The 23,862-nt window shown below is 42.0% G+C and overlaps 1 protein-coding gene across 1 annotated transcript in view; it reads left to right on the forward strand.

Moving 5' to 3' along the window:
- EPHA6 (EPH receptor A6) overlaps nucleotides 1-23,862 on the forward strand; it is a 492,623-nt gene extending 468,761 nt beyond the window's left edge. The window contains exons 15-18 of the mRNA XM_056858093.1: nucleotides 14,964-15,113; nucleotides 21,283-21,476; nucleotides 22,718-22,867; nucleotides 23,398-23,862. Of these exons, the coding sequence (XP_056714071.1) occupies nucleotides 14,964-15,113; nucleotides 21,283-21,476; nucleotides 22,718-22,867; nucleotides 23,398-23,512 (609 nt within the window). The 3' untranslated portion in view covers nucleotides 23,513-23,862. The remainder of the gene's footprint in view (nucleotides 1-14,963; nucleotides 15,114-21,282; nucleotides 21,477-22,717; nucleotides 22,868-23,397) is intronic.

The following is a 23,862-nucleotide window of genomic DNA, read 5'->3' on the forward strand; positions in this document are numbered from 1 at the left end:
CGCTTTTATTATTACTACTATTATTAATAATAATGTTGCCAAACATCTAGGTAATAACAATCCTGGGTCTGGGAAAAGAAAACAGATCAGGAAGTGTTTTTTTACCCAGTAGGTTTACAATATAAATAACACTGTCAGAAAAACAAAGCTCAGTGGAAAGAGTTGGGTGGAGCAGGAAGAACGGCAGCAACGGGAAGGATAACTATCACAGATGAGGGCACTGAGCAAGGTGAATCTGTAGTGATCCAGGAAAGGCTTTGCAGACTTTGAGGGGGATTTTAAAAAGGGGAAAAGGTATGGTTTGACAAGCAATTTTCAGGTACATGTGCTGGCCAAAAAGCATAGTGGTTAACTGCAGGAAGGGGAACAAAACAGGCAAGCAGCAGGGGAAGGAAGGAAGGAAGGAAGGAAGGAAGGAAGGAAGGAAGGAAGGAAGGAAGGAAGGAAGGAAGGAAGGAAGAAAGAAAGAAAGAAAGAAAGAAAGAAAGAAAGAAAGAAAGAAAGAAAGAAAGAAAGAAAGAAAGAAAGAAAGAAAGAAAAGCAATTTTGGTTATTTGTGTTAGAAAGAAAGAAAGAAAGAAAGAAAGAAAGAAAGAAAGAAAGAAAGAAAGAAAGAAAGAAAGAAAGAAAGAAAGAAAGAAAGAAAGAAAGAAAAGCAATTTTGGTTATTTGTGTTTGCACCGTGACACATTATACTGTATCCTGGTCACTTCTCATGTTCTGCTTCTTGGAGGGTTTTTTCCCCATTTGCAACACATTGTTAATGGTAGACCTTTGTAGATGGTCCATCCGAATGCCATGTAGGGAATAAGGTTCATGTCAATCTATGTAGCAAAACTGATTCACCCACATTATTCTGCTCTACCAAAGGGATGTGGCACATACTCAGAAGGCCCAGGTCCCAAGTCCCCAGAAGACCCCAGTCCTGTTCCACCATCCCCAAGAGAACTAAGAACCTTTTATCACAGCCATCAGTAGAAGCAGTGTAGAGTTTTAGTCCTGCTAATCAGAAACCTATATTCAGTTTCAGGGACTTTCATTCCATTTACTGATCACAAATGATTACCCCATCATCCTAATCCAATTTACCTTTTGGACACAGGTAGAGTTGCCAACCTCCAGGTAATAGCTGGAGGTCTCCCACTATTACAACTGATCTCAAGCTGATAGAGATCAGTTCACATGGAGAAAATAGCCACTTTGGCAACTGGACAATTTTGGCAATTCCTCCCCTCCCCAAACCCCGCCCTCCCAGGCTCTGCCCCCAAAACCTCCTGCTGGTTACAAAGAGAGACCTGGCAACCCTAGACACGGGAAAATCTTAGGAGTCCTGTCTGTTGCAGGAATTCAAATCCAGACAGGACTTTCCCCCCACCTTTGCCAGGTGCCTTGATAAGATGAGCCATCGGGGTTGTTATGGGACAGAATTATTTCAAGAAAAACACCAGAAATTAGTTACTATATGTAGAAATTATGAAAAGTCATTTAAATATGTATACATCACCAAAGTTGAATCCGAAGCCTTTATTGGCATAAAAGATAAAGCATACAAAAGAATTACGTAAGACTATAATGTACAAGGTTCATCAGACCTCTATCATTTTTACAGTAAAATCGATTTAAGTTGATTACTTAATTTCACAGTCCTAAGCCAGCCCTATTTGATACCCAAGCGCTCTTGTTCTTTGATTGTAAACTTTAGAAACCTTGCCACCAATTCAATTTTTATTGGGTCCTGAGCAGTCATAAGAAGAGACACCTTAATTTTGGCAGGTAACCATTCCCTATCCACAAAAAACAGGTCTATAAACTGAGAACAACCCCTAGCATAAATCGAACAGTTAAGTAGGACATGAGGAACTGATTCTATTTCACCCTCCCTGCATGGACAGCCCATATCCGCATATGAGACCTTATTAAATCTTCCATAAAGCAGGGCAGAAGGAAGGGCATTAAATCTAGCAAGCATATAAACTGATTATATGGCCAGGGCTCCCAATGTAAAGGGGAGCATCTACTGCGTGCAGATCTAAGCTCCTGCAGATCTATGCCCAAAGTCTGTTCTTAATCAGTTCAAACGCTGATTTCTCTGTAAGACAGAGCAGAGAATCCAACAGGAAACCAGGCTCTGGTTTCCAAGCGAATTTAGTTTGTTTCTAGGCAGAGCGATGTGTAAGGGACACAGGATGGTTTTATTATACCAAAGGCCATCAGTATGTTCCAGCAGCTCTTAAGGTCTTTAATGCTAAGTCAACTTCTCAGCTCTTATATGGAATTCCAATTTGGATCCATGCTTTAAACCAGGATGTTGAAAAATACAAGTGCCAAAGTCCTTAACTGTTGGGGAGGGGTGGGTTGTTCTATTTAGTAAGTTTCCACAAACGGTTGCATGTAATTAGAAATATTTATAAAAGACAGTATGTAAAAATAGTTGCATGTTTCTGTTTCATGAGATAAAAATAACCACTACCCCAGTGATATAATTGCAGAGGTATTTTTAGAACAATTTAAAAACAGACTTGCTTTTCTGAGTAGGGATTTCTCTTGGTACATTTGGTATAAATGCTATGAATCTCAAAAAGTCACCTTCAGTCCACTGACTTAACAGTCTATTGATGGAAAACCCAGGGTCCACTTTTCTTATACTAAGAGTCAGCCATGCTTTCTTCTGTTTCAGCGAGTGCCCAGAAATATCACATCCTGTTAAAAGCACTGAATTATTTATGATATGAAAGGTCTTCAGAAGTGCAAGACTGCAAAGTTGTCATTTTTTATTTTGCAATGCTGTGTTTGTTTACATTGACCTCCATTTAAGATTTGCTGAAACAACTGGATATTGGCCAGGATTGCTTCTCAGTTGTTTTTATATTTGACAATATCTGAATCCCAAAAGACTGGTTCCAATATTTAGATATTGCAGTATGCAGGACCATAACACCAGGATAAATATGATGACCAGGCTTGGGAAACTAGGCTTTGCCACGAAATAAATTACACCATGTTTGAGCTAGGCATGCCAGCATATCAATGCATTCACAATTAAAATTGGCCACAGCAGACTTCTCCCATGTGAGCATATTACTACCCCTGCCGCTGCCAGTACCACCACCAAGACATCATGTTTGAGCTAGGAATTCCAGCAGATCAGTAGTAGTAGTAGAAGAAGAAGAAGAAGAAGAAGAGTTGGTTTTTATATGCCAACCTTCTCTACCACTTAAGGAAGAATCAAACCGGCTTACAATCACCTTCCCTTCCCCTCCCCACAACAGACACCCTGTGAAGTAGGTGGGGCTGAGAGAGCTCTAAGAGAGCTGTGATTCGCCCAGGTCACCCAGCTGGCTTCATGTGGAGGAGTAAGGAAACCAACCTGGTTCTCCAGATTATTGTCCACCACTCATGGGGAGAAGTAGGGAATCAAACCCGGTTCTCTAGATTAGAGTCGACAGCTCCTAACCACTGCTCTTAACCACTACATCACCCTGGCTCTCATGTATTTATTATCATAATGCTGTTTTCATGAATGGAAAAGATTGGGGGGCTTATCGCACCCAGTCTGGGAAACGTCTCTCAAACCCTTTAAAAACGTTACATTCTTTCCCTCACGCACCACAGATCTCCTGTTTCAGCTTGGAAATGCTTTGGAAGCGCCAGACATCTGTTTTTTCCAAAAATGCCTATAGCACGATGTATTTCCTTATGTCATTTCAAAACCAGCAAGCCAAGAGGTGTGTTCAATTACAAACACTATTCTGTTCTCCTCCCCCTTCTCGCAACACCCAATGAAAAGCCTTTCTCCTTGGCATAGAAAACCCAACTCTTCTTCTTTGAAATAAACGCCAAGAAAAGCAGAGGGGTCGGGGGGCTGCCTCGCTCCCTGCCCATGGCCCGGGAATCCCTTTGCCGGTGGTGGGGACCCTAGTCTCCGCCGGGCTCGCAGCCGGACGGCCAAGGAGGTCTGCCGGGGTCGGCAGCCTCGGAGCAGCCATGGGGGCTCCGCTCCCCCTCATGCTGTGGAGAAGGACAGCCGCCGCCAGCAACCCCCCCCTCCGCCGGTGCGTCCCCAGGAGCGCTGGGCCCGCGGCTCTTGTGATCTGCCTGGGAGCGCCGGGAGAGGCAGAGGGTTGCGGCCGGCTGGAACAATTATATATATAATTAAATCTTAAGTGGCACTGGTAAATCCTGAATCATTCCACCTTGCACAATTTGCAGAACCTCAGCAAAATGCTAGTCTCCCTAACAATTTTAGGAGGTCTGTTTTTCAATAAAATAGGAGCAGACATTGAAAAAGCCCTAGACCTAGCAGTGGCCATCATAACTACCCTACTAACCGATAAGTGTTGATCCAAGGAACCGAGGTGTTGCACAGGTTGATCCTGGGAGGGTGGTCTTGCAGGTGTGTGAGCCCTAGGACATGCAGAGCTTTACAGGTAAAAAATAGAACCTTGAACCTGGAAACAAACTAGCAACCAGTACAGAACACACACACACAATTTCCCTTATCCCAACCCCAGGCTGTCATCTTGGGCTGCAGAGAAAAGGAGAAAAGGCTCTCTTCTCCCTTTTGAAATGGGAGCTCAGAAGCATTGTTTAGATCCCTGCCCTGCTTGGAGGGGAGGGAAGAGATATGAGTTCTTTCTTCTCTCCCTTTTGCAACTTCACTGTTTCGTCAGCCCACTCGGAAGAAGTATTGAGTGTGGAGAACCTGAATTTAAAAACCTGCTCAGTCTTAGATATAGACCAGTAGCTATCATCAGCCCCAATTCCAGGGGGGAGGTAGTTGTAAAGTAACGTTCTCACAGGAATAATATGAAACTGTTATGTGCAGTAAATTTTAAACTGTGTGTCTTAAACTTGAGATCCAAGATTTGCATGACAGTAGACCTTCGGAGCCTTTGTGCTTCCTCAAAGCAGCCTGCTATGATGCCCAAAGAATTGCTTCCAAAAATTGATGCCACTCTGAACACTGTATCTGACACAGCACTAGGAGCGACCATCCTGGAGAAGCACCTAATGCACTCATTGGGTCCTGCCCTAAAAGTGCTTGACAGCCCATTCCCAAGAGCTGCAGTGGCTGGGGATGGTGCGGCCGTGACGGCGGTGTGGTGCCTTTAACAGTAAACAGTAAACAGTACCTTTAATGGCATTAACAATAGGAAAACAGAACAAAGAAATGGCTAGATATAAAACTAAAAAACAAAGAATTTCACATTTCATCAATAATTACATTACAAAACCGTTAATTATGAGCTCCCCTCCTCCTTCAGAACCTTGGCCAAAAATTCAGCTACCTGATTGGTAACTTCAGGACATTTATCAGCAAGTAAATAGTCTATATCTCCGGTAGACAGCGCATTAATGAATTGGGGAAACGAACCAATTAAACAAAACCGAAGCTGTGTGAAAAGTGGACAATATAAGAGAATATGATGTATTGTGTCGGGTTCTTTACATTGACACCTACAACATCTTGCTTCTCGTGGAATTCCCTTATATCTACCACTAACAACAGCTGAAGGAAATATGTTGAATCTGGCCATCAAAAATGCTCTACATTTTGGTGCCTTTAAAGAGGTTTGGCTGCTGCAGCGGTGGGGGAATGGTGTTTTTTAAAAGAAAAATAAGAAAAGAGGGGGAGAAGCCCCGTTGAAAACAGCAATGCTGTGCCAACAAAAAGCTGGCACAGCACCGCTGTTGCTAAAGGGGGTGTTCCCTGGCTGAAAGGGGTTAGGAAGCTGCCTACCAGCAGCTATGCCCGGGGAACGCCTCCCGGGATGCCGGCAGGAGGACTTGCACTGGCAGGACACCGGCGGGAGGCCGAGCCGGCGTCCGAGGGCCACTCTGCCATGGCAGTCCAGGGGAGCAAGTGGCACTACTCTGGCGTCCGTGGCAGTTTGCATGGCACAAGTGGCACGGATGCCGGCATAGGGGTCTCGGCACCTCCTAAGCCCATTCGGCCCCCAAGCTCAGGAATGGGCTGTTAGCAGAGGTATAGGAAAAGACACTACTGGCGGCTGTGCGTGTCGCTCAGTATTAATCCGTCTTTTCCCACGTCATCATCGAATTGCCTTTACTAGGCCACCATATTTCACTTTAATTTACTTGAGACCTCAGCCTACAAATCACCATGTTTTCCTATCTGACAGCCACATCTAACATTCCATCTGTGTGTGTGAGCAGGCAGGCATTCTGTAAGGAACATCAATAAATTATTTTGTCTTTCTATTTGTCTATCTGAAATTCATGCAACAGAGATTCAGGCAACATAGAAGTAGGCCTCCTTGACTTCTTGGCATCCCAAAGATTCTTTAAATTTAGTCCTTTTTAACATAGGTGCTGCATTAACAGAGATTACTGATAGGAGTAGAAATGGAGAAACATATGCTTCTTTTATAGCTCACAGAAGGTCTTCACCACAGACGTTGCACTTGGACTATTAGGCAAAATGTCCATATAATCCCGTCATTGACAATTGCCTTTACCCCAGGACAACAGTCAAACCAATTTGGATATAATTTAGCCAGATGGACATGTTTTATTTACATGTAGCCTGAATGCTAGGAGCAGTATTCCTTCCTAAAATCCATTATAGGTTTCTCCCTATGAGTCTATAATGGTGTGCTTGTGCTAATGTAGCCTGATGTTCACTTAACACAAAAAAATAAGGAAAATAACCATTCTTAACATACTTTGGGATGTTTTGAATCCTAAGGAAAAGGAAGAAAACATGTTTTCTAGGCATTTGGCAGAAGTGTCTCCACTTCTTTTCTGCATTTTGTATTCTGCACAAGGGAGTACTGAAATTAGCCTCCTTCTATGTGAAACACCAATATGCAAAAATAAACACTACTTTCAAATAAATAAAACATGGGGTACAATCCAACCGAAGCTGAACACATTTAAGTACCATTTTGGTTTCAACAAAATCGAGGTACACGTGTGCTCTCATGGTACAGGGATACAGGAAAGAAGGGGGCATTTTCTAAACCAGCAGCATTCCCCTGGGGCTGCAGTTTGCCATGTTAGGATAACCCTGTTTTAAGAATTTTTAACATTGCTGACTGCCAGAAATGTGACGGTCCCCATCAACTACCAAGCTCTAGAAGAAAAGACATAAAACCATAATCATTGCAAGATGAATGCATCCCTGAGGTCTGTTTATCTCTGGATAGCATGATGTAATGCTGCAGACTGCTTAAACTTTATTTTCTGATTAGAACTTTCCACAATACATCATTAAAGTAGCACCTAATATATTACAGAATACACTAAATATTTCCTGAGCAAGGTATCCTGATGACATAGTATACTAATATGTCATTGTCATCATGTTATCACCACCACAGATGATGATTTAATTTGATGTATAGTCAGGGATATGATGATCCAATGATGTGTTACTCAAAGAATAATGTGTCTATAGAAAATGGCAAGGAGACTGATTTATAGGATAAAAGATACCTTGATCCTAGACCTAGTATATGCTTGTATTTATGGCATCCTGAGGCACTGAAAAAAGAGAGGGACCTATGCAGCATTGTAGCAAAGGGTATTGTATTAACTAGATCTTCAGACACCGTAAATCAAAACAATCTTTACTGACTACTACAGAACATACTGATTTACAGTAGCAGAAGACACAGTCCAATATAGCAGTAAAGGAAGAATGATAATAGTGTATAGATTTAAACTGTGATCATATTGCTATCACTGAGCTGGGAGAAAGACTCTCCAAGATAGGCAGAGCTGTAGTAACTAGGCGTGTGCATATCAGTATGCCGAAATAAACATAACCCGAAAAATACCTTTTCGGTATTTGGGGGGGGGGGTTAATCAGCAAAAAAATGGCGACAATAAATGGGAGCTAAAAAAGCAGATCCCTGAATAATGCTGAATTTATTTGGCATTATTCAGGACTACTATGGCCCCACCACCATTTTTTCACCCCTCCCTCCCTTTCCCCCTCCCCTTTCCTCCTCACTTACCTGCTGGCTAGGCTCGCTCTGGGCGAGCTCAGCCTTTCAGTTCATCACCACCTCGGCAGGATTCTACTCCAAGCCCCATGTGGAGCCCAGTGGCGGCCTGTGCAGAGCTGCCACCACCGTCGGGCTCCAATGGTCTCGGAGGCAGCTCTGTACCCACTGAGCCATAGCAACCCTGGAGTAAAGGTAAGTTGGGGGGGAGGGGAAACCGGGAGGGGGTAAAATTCAGATTCAGGTCTAATAGACCTGAATTTTTTCAGGAATCCAGATATTCCCAATATGGAGATTCGAGAATACCCAGTTTTACCCAAAAAAAATCCGGTCCATTAGACCCGAATCCGAATTTTACCAATTTTTTTTTGCACACCCCTAGTAGTAACCTCCTTTTTTTGACACCTAGGCACCAATGACAACTCTGAAAAGGGAATCAAAAGGTAAATGCTGATTATCCTTTCTTAAAATTGGAAATTTGAAAGTCTTTGGGCTGGATCTCTATGATAATTTCTGTTAACTTAAGACACTAGAAGTAATGGATCAGAATTTTGCTTCCTACCCCATCTTGCTGCAGCCCTTCCTAAAATGCTGATTAAGAATAGTAATGATCAAGAACAGCAAAAGCTGCAAATTGAAGGTCTGCAGTAGGCAAGACAATAGGCAAAAATCACTTGCCCTCCTTCCTTTATCAGATATGATTTTAGGAATCCCAAGCCCAACTCTCTGCTGATAATTTACATATACTTGTCAGTAATATTCTCACCATAATTAACTATGTAAACCAAACCTTAAGTCAAAACGTAAGCCAACAGCAGCCACCCTATGAAAGCCAGTGTGGTATAGTGGTTAGAGCTTCAGTGTCTGGGAGACCCAGGTTCAAATCCTCATCTTTCTGTGGAAGCTCACTGGGTGATTTTGGACCAGTCACATACTTTCAGCCTAACCTACCTCACAGGGTAATTGTGATGATAAAAAAGAAGTGGGAAATGATGTAAGGTGCCTTGGCCCCCACTGTGGAGAAAGTGGGGGCCAAGTGGGCGATATAAATCAGGTAAATAAATAATAAATATAGCTGAAGATGAGATGAAGATAAAAGGTAGTTTGGTGAATGGCTGAGGAGAGAATGAGGTAGTGAAGGGGGGGAGGATATGGGGCTTGCCAGGGGGGGAGGGAAACAGAAACAGGAAATAGTGTGGGGAGGGGGATACAGGGGAAAGTGAGGTGCCAGCCCACAAGTCCTCGAGGGTTCCCTACCATTCAAGTGGGCCTGACCCAATGGCTGACACCACACAACTGGGCCAGTTTTTCTAGGGGGTGGGGGGAGAGAAAGCTTAAGACAGAGGGGCAGATAAAGGTAGGTTGGCGGTTGGGTGGGAAGGAGATAGGATTGCCAATTCCAGGTTAGGTAATTCCAAGAGATTTTGGGGGGTGGAGCATGGAGAGGATGGGGTTTGAGCAGGGGAGGTCCTCAGAAAGGTATAATGCCATACACTCCACCTCCAAATCAGCCATTTCTTCCTGGGGAACAAGGGTTACCTACCTCCTGGTGGGGGCTGGAGATCACCTGGAATTACAACTGCGCTACATTTAACAGAGATCTGTTCCCCTGAAGAAAATGACTGCTTTGGCAATTGGACTCTATGGTATTGAAGTCCCTCCCCTCCCCAAGCCCCTCCCTCCTCAGGCTCCACCCCAGAAACCTCCCACCGGTAATGAAGAGGGACCTGGCAACCCTACCTAGAAGGAGAGTAGGAAGCAGAAAAAGAGGAATGGCTATGGGGTTTTTCAGGAAAGAGGAAATAGTGTTGGGGGGGGGAGGAATGAGATGCCTCCTCCAAGTATTTGTGGGTTCCTGCTTGTTGCTAGATAATTGCAGATCACGGCCTGGCCTGCAAAATGGGCATAGGGTTGCCAGGTCCCCCATGGCCACCGGTGGGGGTTGGGGGTAGGGTTGTCAGATCCAGGTTGAGAAACTCCTGGATATTTGGGGATGGTGCCTGGGGAAGACAAAGACAAATGCCCTAGAGTCCACTCTCCAAAAATCCATTTTCTCCAGGGGAACTAAGCTCTGTAGTCTGGAGATGAGCTGTTATTCCTGGGAATCCCCAGGTCTGGAGGCTGGCATCCCAAACTGGGTTGCATGTGGTGAGAATGTGCTGATAAAATTCAGAATTGGTAAAATATACACTACAATTTAATATTATAGGTGGAGTATCACATTTTAACTAGGTGTTGATATGTGTGGTCAGGGATCCATTTATGTGTCCTTGTGAATGAGACCCGCTTTCCAATTCAGCCCTAATTTACACTGGGGTAGCGTGAGGGTCAAGATGCCAACCTTCCTTCTGTTGACACACTCAGAGTATACCGGAGAGTAGAGCATAATTACAATTTAGGGACTTCTACTGGCTTCTACTATAGGGCTAGAAACATGAAAGAAAAGAAAATATTCCTTTTTTCCTTGGTTTGAAAAAATAACAGACAACCCCCACAGTGGGAAATAGGGACTAGAAATATTTCCATTATTGCTTGAGTTGGGGCAAGAAATGGTAGAACTCTATGTTGGGAACTGACTTCTTAAACTAAACTTACTAGACGAATTCTGCATGATCTATGATTTATAGTTCCCATTTATCTAGAGGACAGTGAGCCCTCTTTCCAACCTGTCAGGCTGGGGTGTACGTGTTTTAGTTCCATTTTAGGAGATGGTCCTGTTGAAACAAAATGTTGCACTAAACAAATCAGTGCTCACTCATTAGATAAGGGGCTTTTGACAGCGTGCCCTGACATCTTGCCTCTGAGCTGCAATCTGGAACCATTCGGAGGCGGCAGATGAAAACTGGCTACATCATAAGCATGTGAATGGCATCATTACGGCTGTGTTACAAGAGGAAAGCAAAATTAGCATTTCCCCGAGCTCATTATAAATTTAAGAAATGAGGTAAAATGTAGAATGGCCTTGTATGAGGAAAAAAGCTTGCTCGTGCAAATCTTGCTGTCTAAGGCCTATGACAGTTTTTGATTGACCTGCTCTAGACACTACATAGTGATCCAATGGACATTTATTTTAATTTGTTGATAGAGCACTCTATAAACAATGGAGATGAATAAATATTTTCATTCTACTAATATTATTATAGAGAAATGCCCAGCAGAGCTAGAGTTTTTTGTTATTACTTATCAAGAACTAGAAATAGTACTTGAGTTGTGCTGAAGTAAATGTGTCCTTCTGTTATTCATGAGCCGATATTAGACTCAGGCCTTTCGCATAGTTCTGTAGGAAGTGTAAAGGGTTTTTTTTTTCCTTGCGTAAAAATTTCCTTTAAAAAGGTAATTAAGTAATAGAATTTCTCATTCCTTTGCATATAATGGCTTATGCAAGAGATGAATTGTCTGTATGAATATTTACAATGCAATTTCGTTTAGCAATTAGGGGTAACAAAAGGGATTGTCTTATGTCACAATACTGTACTAAGTTTGCCAGCCAGCTGGCTGGCAACCAGCAAGAGCCTGGGGAGCAGGGCCATGTGGGGGGGGGGGCACCATCAGTGCAACAATGTTACATCTCTTCTGGGGGGAAACAGGTAAAACCATAGAGTTTCTGGCAACTCCTAGAGCTACGTGATGTCATTTCCAGGTTTTCTACAGAAGTGCTGTAATTTTCACACCAATGACAATGCACTGAGCGATAGTGGTTACCATTGTGATGTCTCCCACCAAAAGCAGGAGACCTGGCAACACTATAGCATCACTATAGCATTACATTACATTGGGATTTTTAAGCAGATGTGATGTCATGCACCGCTGAATGTCATTTCTGGCCTGGACCTTTTCTCCCACTTGGAGGCCTCCCACGATAAGCAGGCAAATGGTTTCTCTAGACATATGTAGCTTGCTAAACACACTTTCAAGTGGGGCTTCCAGTTTGTGGTATGTCTGGTAAGGAAGTAAGGAAGGGCTTCTGGGTCCTTGTGTGGCTAAAGATGGAGGATGGGGGTAAAAGAGGCAGCCTGTGGTGGTAAAGTTGGAAAACTGCTGTTAATAGAGAGTAGTGCTCCATTCAATTAAATATTTAGGTATCGCAAACTTCTCATGGGTATATAATAAATAAAATCAATTAACTGCATCAGAAGCTTTTCCACTGGCAGTACTCTTGCGGGAAGAGAATGTTTTTCAATACTTGCCATTATATTCAATAACAGTCTCACTTGATCTGTACTATGCTTCACAAAGCCCACTTGATCTTTATGGAGAAGATGGTGTAACATTTGTTGTAATAAATGCACGACGTTTTATTCCAGGCCCTAGTCAACAGATAGCACTTGTGAGATATTGCTACTAAATGCCACCTGGCATGCTCACTTTCAGTATGGCATACTCAGTAACTACAACGGAAGCCCTTTGATCGTTTATTACCCACTCCTGAGCCAGCTTGAAAATTCTTCTCCGCCATATTTTGCAAGACAAGTAAGAATAAACTGCTGGCTCATGCTCCCTTACATCTCTGGAAGGGAGACAGATACTCGCATTGTTTCATAAATACTAACGTAAGAACATAAGAAGAGCCCAGCTGGATCAGACAAGTGGTTCATCTAGTCCAGCATCTTGTCTCACAAATCGGCCAACCAGTTCCTCTGGAGGGCCAACAATATGGCACAGAGGCTGAGGCCTTCTCCTGATGTTGACTCCTGGCATTGGTATTCAGAGGTTTACTGCCTCTAAATGTGGAATTTCCCTTTAGACACCAGGGTCAGTAACCACTGATAGACCTATCCTCCATGTATCTATCTAATCCTTTTTTAAAGCTGTTTATGCCTATGGCTATCACTACATCCTCTGGCAGTTAATTCCTCATTTGAATCACTCACTGGGTAAATAAGTATTTCCTTTTGTCCATCCTGAGTATTGCCCATCAGCTTCATTGGATGCTCTCAAGTTCTAGTATTTTGGAAGAGGGAGAAAAAGTTCTCTTTGTCAACTCTCTCTACCTCTTGCATAATTTTATAAACCTCTGACATGTGACTCTAAGTTGTCTTTTTTCTAAACAGAGGAGTCCCAGACAGCCTTTCCTTGTAGGAAAGGTGCTCCAACCTCCTAATTATCTTGGTTGCCCTCTTTTGTACTTTTCCAGCTCCGCAATATTCTTTTTGAGATATGGTGACCATACTGCACATAGTATTCCAAATGAGGCTGCGCCATAGATCTACACAGGGGTATCAGCCATTTTATTTTCAGTCCCTTTCCTCATAATCCCCAACATAGAGTTTGCTGTTTTCATCGCTGCAGCACACTGGGTTGACACTTTCATTGAGCTGTCTGCTATGACCCCAAGAGTCAGTCTCAGCAAGTTCAGACCCCATTAGCCTATACTTGAAGTTGGGATTGTTTGTTCCAGTATGCATCACCTAATACTTATCAATATGTTATCCATGCACCCAATTTCTGGAGGTCCTCCTGGAGCTCTTCACAGTCATCCTTGGTTTTCACCATCCTGAATAATTTTGTGTTATCTGCAAACTTGGCCACTACACTACTCACCTCTAGTTCCAGATCATTTATGAACAAATAGTAACCACCTCAATTCTGATCCTTATGAGACCCAACTGCTTGTTTCTTTCCATTGTGAGAACTGTCCATTGATTCCCACTCTTTGCTTCCTGTCATTTAACCAATTAAATGGTTTGATCCATAAGAGAACTCATCCTCTTATCCGAGTCTTTGGTGAGGTACCTTGTCCAAAGCCTTTTGAAAATCCAAGTAAGTCCAAGTAGCTAGAAATTCAAGTAAGTCCAAGTAAGTCCAAGTAGCTAGAGTCCGGTATATTTCTAAGGGTACTAGGTGCCCCTGAAACCATAAGAGTTCACTGATATACAAACAGTGCATTCCTCAGATTTTGGCATTTGGGGACGGCTGGGAGGAGACGCCACTGCGGTGCCTCCTAACCCGTTTCCCCGGCGCCAAAAACTTTTTATTAAAGCCTTTTAAAGGCCTTTTCAATTTTAAATGGGTCTTTTCGCCCCATAGAGAAAAGTGAGGATTCGCCTGCTAAAAACCAGGTGCAGCCTCGCTCTTCTTCCCGCCAGCTTACCCAGGGCGAACGGGGATAGGCGGCTGCCTAACGACAGCTCCTCCCCCAGAACACCCCAGGAACACCTCCCAGGACGTCCCCCTGGAACACCAGCTCAGGCCTTTACACTGGGGGGATGCCAGCAGAAGGCCCTGCCGGCATTCCTGGGCAGCGCTGCCGTGGCGGCGCCTGGCATCCGGACCTCCATGCAGGCGCTGGGGCCACTAACTCCATCATAAGTGCTGGCACAGGGGGCCCGAATGCCAGCGCAGTGCCTTCCTGGCCTCCTAAGGGCTTTTGCCCTTAAAGGTCAGGAATGCGCTGAAAGTGACCAAACGGTTATCTTTTTACTGTTGTTGGGGGTTTTTTATATTAACTTGTCAAGATGCAAAAAAAAAAAAAATGATGCCAGCATTTTGAAGAACCCTATTATATACACATCAATTTCAATGTGATTTCACGTATCTGTATGCAAATCCACAGCTTGTTTATATGAAATGGCAGGCTTCTTAAGGGATTTAGGAAAATATTAAAAGGAAAACTTAAAAATGGTAAATGAAAAGTAATAATTATCACTCCCTTCAGTGTGCTGTTTTTTCAGTCAGTATGCTTACTTTTTGTGTTTGATGAGCTTTCAGATATGACTTGAAAAGTATTAAGATTTGAGATGATGAAGTCTCATTAATTATATGAATAGTAAGGGACTTAAAATGTATTAGATGATTTGTATCTCAATTATGATATCATTCTATCAGTGTCATATTAGTAAATGAGATCACAGGAGAAAGCCGATATTCTGCCAAAGGATATGTTCCATTTATTTTTTTCACATTTTTTAGGCAGTTAGGCAGTTCCATGGGGCAACAGAATTCTAGCCTAAAAATGGGATCTATAAACTAAGGATGTTTCAACGTATTTTCCAGGGTGGAAAAATTCCCATAAGATGGACAGCTCCTGAAGCTATAGCCTACAGGAAGTTCTCTTCAGCAAGTGATACATGGAGTTATGGGATTGTCATGTGGGAAGTGATGTCATATGGAGAAAGGCCATATTGGGAGATGTCTAACCAAGATGTAAGTATTTCCAGCCCAAAACCTGTTTGTTCATATAAATGGTCTTTAAAATCGTTGTTCTTCCAAGTTACTCCTTGCTTAATGATCTGTAGACATTAATGGTTATCTATTTTAGCATTCCTACACTAGAATAGTCCTACTGTTTTCAAGTGGGTTATCAGATTCCCAATCATTGTGGTTATTACTGGATATACTTATTTCTGTGTGAGCACATTAGGCACACTGTGCAATCCTAAAAGGATTTACTCCAGTCTATTGATTTCGAGGGGCATAGGCTGGTGTAACTCTGCATAGAACTGAACTGACAATGTATATGTATTCTTAGTATTCTTTGTTCCAGCAGCATGGGAAAGTAGGTTATTTCGCTCAAAAAGGGGTAAGCCATAAAGCAAAAATGTAGGTGTTGGAGGAAACATCATCTTGTTAATGAGGGCCATAGTTACTTTACAGGATTGCTGTGACGATAAAGGGAGATGGATCATTACACTGAAGAAAAGGAAAGCTAAACATGCAATTAATATTTGTTAGTTGTTTTACCTTCTTGGAGCTTGATTTCTGATGCACATATTAATGCCTGCTCACCTTCATTTAAAGTGGCTGCTGTCTCTGAATGTGGTGTGTGTGTGTGTGTGTGTATACACACATAATATTCACATTGGCAAATCTTGTAGCATTCTTTTTCTAATTTTATTGTTGACAGGATTTGTGAACACTCTACCCAAAGATTGATCTCTTCAGCCAGTTTTGCTGAAGTCTGTCACAAGAGCTACATACCTGCATATAATCAGGAGGGAAAGTGTGCCTGGGGTATCCACAAATTGAATTATGTTTTTATTATGGGCCGTCAGCTGTCGTGCTCTATTGTCTTCAGCACTTACTACCCATAGCCTGATGGGTGACACCTCCATGATCTGCCATTTGATTTCACTGTTCTATAGAAAAAAATATGGAAGTGGAAACAATGCACCCATGATGTACTGCCTGTTCTTAAACAGCCTGTTGTGGGAGTACCTTTATACAAGTCTTCTATGGTTACGTTTGTGTCACTGTATACAATTCTGGTTGCTGCATCTCAAAAAGGATTGGGTATTAAAAAGCTGGAAAAGGTTCAGGGAAAAAACAGCCAAAATGATCACAGGGTTGGTGTGTACATCTTATGATGAAAGGCCGCTAAAGCATTTGGGGGTTTTTTAGGTTATAAGAAAGGGAACTTGAAAGAGACATGGGAGAGGTCTACAAAATGATTGTTTACAGAAAGTAGATAGACTTTTCTCCCCTTCCCACTATATTAGAATTTGGGATCACCCTATGAAATTGGTTGGTAGTAGAATCAAGACAGGCAAAAGGATACTAGTTGATTTTTAATAATCATTTTATTACTCTAGTATAAGATGGGCTACTTGATAAGGGCTACTTGATAACTGTTTTATTGTTGTATTCATTCAAACTTGTGGTCATGCTGATTAATGCACATTTACAGTGTGTGGCAGGTGCTGGATATGTCCATCCATTGTGACTGTTGCACAGCCTTTTATGTCCTCATGCTTAATTAGTAAACATTAGTTAGGCTATTGAAATTTCTGTGAAATTTCTGTGGAAACTCGGATGTTGACGAACAGATAAAAATGGGAAAGTAACTTTGGGTAAAAAAAATGCATAATTCAGTGAATAGGAAGCAATTCTGCAGTAACACTATCACTACCAGTCACCAGAGGGGTCTCAATTACCCACTTTTATATAAGGCCAAGAAAGTTTTGGCTACTAATTCACTCCTCTAGATTTTACAGAAGATTTTTATACAGCTTGGAGTTGGGTGCCATTAATATGCTGATAAACCAAAATATATAGAGGCTAGGTACTATAAATATAGTTATGTCAAGAACAAAATAGTACCCAAAAACAACAATAACAAAAAGCAATATATTTACAAACAGTGCTATTCAGTGCTATTCAGTGAATGTGCAGACTTACAAAACACCTATATATTAAATAAATACACAAATGAACACACACAAATGCAAGACATATATGACATCAAACCTGGAAGGACCACAAAGCCATAGTGGCAACACAAAAGTCCATGACAAAGGCAAAAGCCGGTGGAAAAGTCCATTAGAAGATGCTGCCGCGTTCTGTCATAATTGAAGAGTCCAGGAATGACAACGTGGAATTCTTCCGGTAAGTGTTATCTTGATCAATTTGGCACGTTTCACTTATTTGGCTTCGTCAGCCCGATACAAGGTTATCAAACTATAAAACCATAATAGGCAGTAAATATTCATATGACCATCAAGGTTCTTAGCCCGATCTCTGAAAGCGGATCATCTAATGGACTTTTCCACCGGCTTTTGCCTTTGTCATGGACTTTTGCGTTGCCACTATGGCTTTGTGGTCCTTCCAGGTTTGATGTCATATATGTCTTGCATTTGTGTGTGTTCATTTGTGTATTTATTTAATATATAGGTGTTTTGTAAGTCTGCACATTCACTGAATAGCACTGAATAGCACTTTTTGTAAATATATTGCTTTTTGTTATTGTTGTTTTTGGGTACTATTTTGTTCTTGACACATCGATATGCTGATGACATGCAGCTCTTCCTCCTGCTGGATCAGCACTGGCGTAGGGTTGCCAACCGCCAGGTACTAGATGAAGATCTGCTATTACAACTGATGTCTAGCCGATAGAGAGCAGTTTACCTGGAGAAAATGGCTGCTTTGGCAATTGGACTCTATGGCATTGAAGTCCTTCCCCTCCCCAAACCCCGCCCTCCTCGGGCTTTGCCCCCAAAACCTCTCGCCGGTGGCAAAAGAGGGAGCTTGCAACCCTAAGCTGGGGGCAGGGCATTTGGCACTATCCCAGTGCCTAGATGCTGTTATCGGGTGGTTAAGATGAAGCTGGCTAAATTTGAATCCATCCAAGATAGAGGTCATGTGGAAAGATGGAGATGCTAGCTGAAGGGTCACTCGATGGTGTCCAGCTGATAGCTGTAGACTCTGTAAAAAGCTTTGGGATTTGGCTGGACTCTGCACTATAGTTGGATAAACAAGTGTCCACAGTAGTGCAATCATAGTTTTTTCACCCACACCAGGCTCGCCAACAGGCTCCCTATTTGTCTGGGTCAGACCTTGCCACATTGATCCATGCAACGGTCACCTCCAAATCAGACTATTGCAATTTGCTTTACATAGGGCTACCCTTGAAAAAACTTCACAAGCTGCAGGTGGTTCAGAATGTGGCTGCCAAGCTACTTACTGGAACATCATAGTCAGCTCATATTACTCTAATTTTGCGGCAGCTGCACTAGCTACCAGTTCATTTCTGGATCCAATTCAGGGTGTTAGTGTTAACTTCTAAAGCCCTTTATGGTCTGGGACCGCCATAATTATGGGGCCACCTCTCCCATTACAACCCCTGGAGCCCCCTTTGGTCATTTTCTTGGGGCCTTTTGGAGGTGCCTAGCCCCAGAATGGTTTGGTTAGCTGTTTCCAGGGGAAGGGCTTTCTCAGTTATGGCCCCTACACTATGAAATGCACTCTCTGATGACTCTGGGCACTTTCACATGCGGAATAATGCACTTTCAATCCATTTTCAATGCACTGTGCAAATGGATTGTACTGTGTGAAACAGCAAAATCCACTTGGAAAAAATCATTAGAGTGCATTGAGAGTGGATTCAATGTCTTGTGGGACTTGCTTAGTTTTCACGGAGCTTGCAAGACCAAATTGTTCAGGTTGGCCTTTGGAGGTTAATCAGATGTTCTGGGCTGATTTGATATTGGTATGGTGCTGAATCATATATCTTAATTTTATGTGTATCATCTGATTTTTATTTTTAACTGATTTATTAGTGGTGACTAAAAAAATCTCATTTAACAAACAAACAACTGCTATGAGATCACATTAAACCTACTGGAAAGCCATATCCTGGAGCCATCCTCCAAGGAGTTTAAGATGGTATACATAATTTTTCCCCTCCTTCAAAACATTCTTGTCAATCAGGTTAAACTGAGAGAGAATGAGTGGCCCAAGGTCAGCCAATGAGCTTGGTGGCAAAGCAGAGTCTCCTCAGTCCTAGTATGAACGCTATACACTATTTATGTATACTGTAGTGATGTACTGGTTAAGAGTGGTGGTTTGGAGCGGTGAACTCTGATCTGGAGAACCAGGTTTGATTCCCCACTCCTCCAGATGAGTGGCTGATGCTAATCTGGTGAACTGAATTTGTTTCCCCACTCCCCCACATGAAGCCAGCTGGGTGACCTTGGGCTAGTCACAGCTCTTAGAGCTTTCTCAGCCCCACCTACCTCACAGGTTGTGGGGAGAGAAAGGGAAGGTGATTGTAAGCTGGTTTGATTCTTCTTAAGTGGTAGAGAAAATAGGCATATAAAAACCAAGTCTTCTTCTTCTTCTTCTTCTTCTATATATTACATTACTTTCAACCTTCAACCTCCCAAGTACCATTCCTCTAAAACCAGTAACAATACAGTGCATTGGTTCTTGTAGGTTATCCGGGCTGTGTAACCGTGGTCTTGGAATTCCAAGACCACGGTTACACAGCCCGGATAACCTACAAGAACCAATGAACTCTGACCGTGAAAGCCTTCGACAATACAGTGCATGATGGTTGGTTTTGAGGTGCAAAATTATCCCTAGCTAGCACATTTTACATAATTGCTAAAAAAACACAGAGAGAAAACCCCACCAAAACAGGCAACTCAAAAAGGAAAAGAAACGGTAAAAATACATCTATGTTCTCTCATTTTCTGTGTTTTATGGTGGTGATACACAAAATACTCCTAAACCAAGAGACAATATTGTCTTATCGGAACAGGTAATATAATGGACACAGGAAGGGTGTTAATCCCCATTTAGGCAAAAGCCTATATTTTCAAATCATTGCTATTTATGGATATAATTATCTTGTGGGTTATTTGGCGCTGGAGTTTACAAATTCAACTCAGTCAATGGATAGGTAGACTTTGAAGCTGGCTTTCCAAGTGTGGTGTCAAAGGCAGATGAGTTCAGGAAAGGACACGTAACATTTAATTATCACCACTTGCTTTAACATTTAGCCTGTCTTAGGCTGGGGAGAAAAGACAACATATGCAGGGCAGTCTCCCTAAGGCACTGTGCTATTTCCTGGAATGTGATGAAGGCAGCAGTGAGGTCACTTTTACATCTAGATTGTAAATTTATCAAAATGTAACCAAAAGGGAGTTCTCTATCACAGAACTTGGATAAATTATTCAATGAAACGAAAGGAATATTGAACGGAATATAACGAGCATATGGAACTAAACATTGATTTTTCTAATTTGGGAAGCAAAGCTAAAATAACTATGACATTAAGTCACTAAAAAAAAAAATCCCTGAGTTTCCTTTGAATTCCATAACCAACATTCGTTATTAACTGTATTTCAAGGAAGAGAACTTGAACTGGGTTCTAAATACAGACTTCACAGGGAGTTGTGACTTCTTGTGACAATAACTGTGATATTCACAAATTAGTGAACAATTTACTCGTTTGGCTCAGCTTCAGGGCTGCTGGGACCTACTAAATGTTGGTATTGTTTCAATTGTACTCCAGAATCTCAACTGTGTGAATCAAATTCATTTGTAGAATCCAGCTGAATGGGGGAGAACATTCCACATCTAACAATACACTAATATATGTGGGATCTTATATATTATTCCATATTTATCTCAATGTAGCAGTAGACTGGTGCAGTCTGCATTTTAGGTATATGGATGGATTCAGGCATGCCACTGAAATAGCCCTGAAGGGATTATCATTGAAATCATACTGTTCTGGTGCAAGTTGTTTTAAGATAGCAAAATTAAGATGTAGAACTAATTAGATCTACTAGGAAATACGTTCCATTGAGAGACCTGTTGAGGAATAATCTGTATAATTCTGTTCTACACATTATGGATAGCATTCAGGGTGCCTTACAGGCCTCAGACATCATGTGAGATGAAGTTTTATACACGGAACTATGTTTTATCTAAGGAAATCTGTGACGTGAGGCTCTGTCTTAGACCATTTGTCTTAATGGGTTCCATGTCAATTCAGGTCTACGTCCATGACATTAGACATGGAGTCTGTATTGCATATGGAAATGTGAAACCACATCATCTTGCCTCACTCTGAGTTTTTCTATTATTATAGGTCATTCTGTCCATAGAAGAAGGTTACAGGCTTCCAGCTCCCATGGGCTGCCCTGCTTCTCTTCACCAACTAATGCTTCACTGCTGGCAAAAAGAAAGAAACCACCGGCCAAAGTTCACAGACATTGTCAGCTTCCTAGACAAATTGATACGCAACCCCAGCTCTCTTCATACTCTAGTGGAGGATATACTTGTGTAAGACTTGCCGTAACATACTTTTTTTATAACCATAATGATAAATGACAGCAGGTAGCACAGTGTTATCATGGCAGTGGGATATTGCGCTGCTGTGATGATGGAAGTAGCCGCCATGAATTTCCAGCAGCTAAAACACAGAATTTGGCTAAAACATTGGCAGGAAGTTACCTTTTCATTTTATGTGTGTAATTACAAGAAATAGGGGACATCCAGCTGCATAATGCAAGTAATAAGTAATAACAACAAGTGAATAGCAAGTAATTACAGGAAAGAAGACTCAGAGAGCCATTGATATTTAGAATGAATATTTCTCTTCTTTGTCATCAGTTGGCTAAAGAAAATGTGTCATCCTATGTCACTCAGTTTATCCTAAAAATCTGTAGTGGGACCATAATACTAGTAGCAATCAATCAATCAATCAAAACTGTGCATGAACACATTATATTTATTTCTGTTGGGGTTACGTGTACCAAATGGTATGAAGGATTACAACAGAGAAGTCCATCTCTGACTTATTTGCAAATGGGAAGTTTTCTGGTTAGGTCTCTTTAAAAAACAAACCAAGCCTGAAACTGAAAATTGTTCTATATATTGAAATTATGGTTGATTTATTCCAGAACAATCAAATCCCAGTTGTGACTATAACTCTGAGTCAGGTTCTATGAAGGCAAATGGATCTTTTCCCTCCTACAACAGCCTGTAACTCTCAAAAAGGCATTGCCAGTTGTCAGGGGCCCAAAAACTATGTGGTACAAACAGCAGAAGACTTAATTGGACACCATCACGTTCACATGCTCTCTTCCACCAACAGAAGTCCTTCTGCCAGCAGAAGGGACACTGGCAGAAAAGGCAGAGAGAAGCAGCTTTTTCTGTTTCTCCCTCCTTACTGCAGCCACCCTTTGGTTGTATGACTTTTTGTTCATGAAGGTCCCCTGATCCCTGGCCTTTTTGGGATCACAGGGAAATGCTGTAGGAAGGTGGGAAAGATCTCCTTCCATTTATGCCTTGAGCATTAATAGGATCATAGGATCCAGCCGACTAAGGTTACAATCTAACTTTACTTGCTTGGTTCATCTGATACATTTGTTTGTTTATTATGTTTGATTTCTATCCCACCCTCCCCCGCCAAAGCCAGGCTCAGGGCTTTTATTATATATTACAAATATGTCTTCAGAAAACTTAGGCTAAGTTCTTGTATCTGCATTTATGTGTTTTTTGTTTGCATTTCCCCCCTACAGAATGCCAGATTCACCTGGTGAAGTTCCAGAATACCCTTTCTTTGTATCAGTCAGTGACTGGCTGGACTCAATAAAAATGGGCCAATATAAAAATAACTTCATGGCAGCAGGGTATACAACTATGGATCTTGTTTCAAGAATGAGTATTGAGTAAGTCTGCTTTAGAACTTCCTTTACCCCTGCAGTTCTCTGTAAATAGGATTGCCAAGTCCCTCTTCACCACCAGGAGGAGGTTTTTGAGGGGGAGCTGAGGAAGGTGGGGTTTGGAGAGGAGAGGGACTTCAATGCCAAAGCGGCCATTTTTTCCTGGTGAACTTATCTCTATCAGCTGGAAATCAGTTGTAATAGCAGGAGATCTCAACCTAGTACCTGGAGGTTGGCAACCCTATCTGTAAACTTCATTTATGGCATGTGAAGTCGCAGGCACGGTTCACAAAAATGTGCTTAGTCCAATCATGTGGCTGTTCATTTGGATTCTCTGTTTTCGTTGCTGTTTTCATTTTCACCGTTAGCAACGCACCTCTATTCTTAACAATTTCAAGTCTCCTTCCAAAATATTTGTTAGCTTTTCAGGCTACGGCTTGCCAACAGGGAATAATTTAATTTGCATATTTATGATGTACTGTACCTACTGCCGCCAGAGCGACTCCTAAACTTTTTTTTTTTTTTTGGCATTATAGTGACATTAGAAGAATTGGTGTTGTACTTATTGGGCACCAGAGACGAATAGTGAGCAGTTTACAGACTTTGCGATTACACATGATGCACATACAAGAGAAAGGATTTCATGTATGAAAATTCTAGAAGCGACTGTGTTTTGTGCCTCAGCATTTCTAAAAATGGAAGACACTCTCATTCCTTCTTTCTGCTCTTCCCAGCTTCAAGAACTGCAACCTTCTGATCATACAGGAAACATATAATGTTTACGTTAATACTTCCAGCTTGGAATTTTTAACCTCACTCCATAGTTTCTCTCTCAGTTAACGGCCAAGAACATCCTGGCCCACTGCAAGACTGTTGCTGCACACTGGTGAATAGCTCGGCATGGATGTACAGCTCTGTACAACAGTAAAGTATCTGGAAAGCCTTCACTGACTTCTTTGAAAGTTTAAAGCCTTCTCGGCTCGGAGTGGCTACCTTCTCGA

The sequence above is a fragment of the Euleptes europaea genome, chromosome 12, assembly GCF_029931775.1.
Source record: "Euleptes europaea isolate rEulEur1 chromosome 12, rEulEur1.hap1, whole genome shotgun sequence".
NCBI lineage: Eukaryota > Metazoa > Chordata > Lepidosauria > Squamata > Sphaerodactylidae > Euleptes > Euleptes europaea.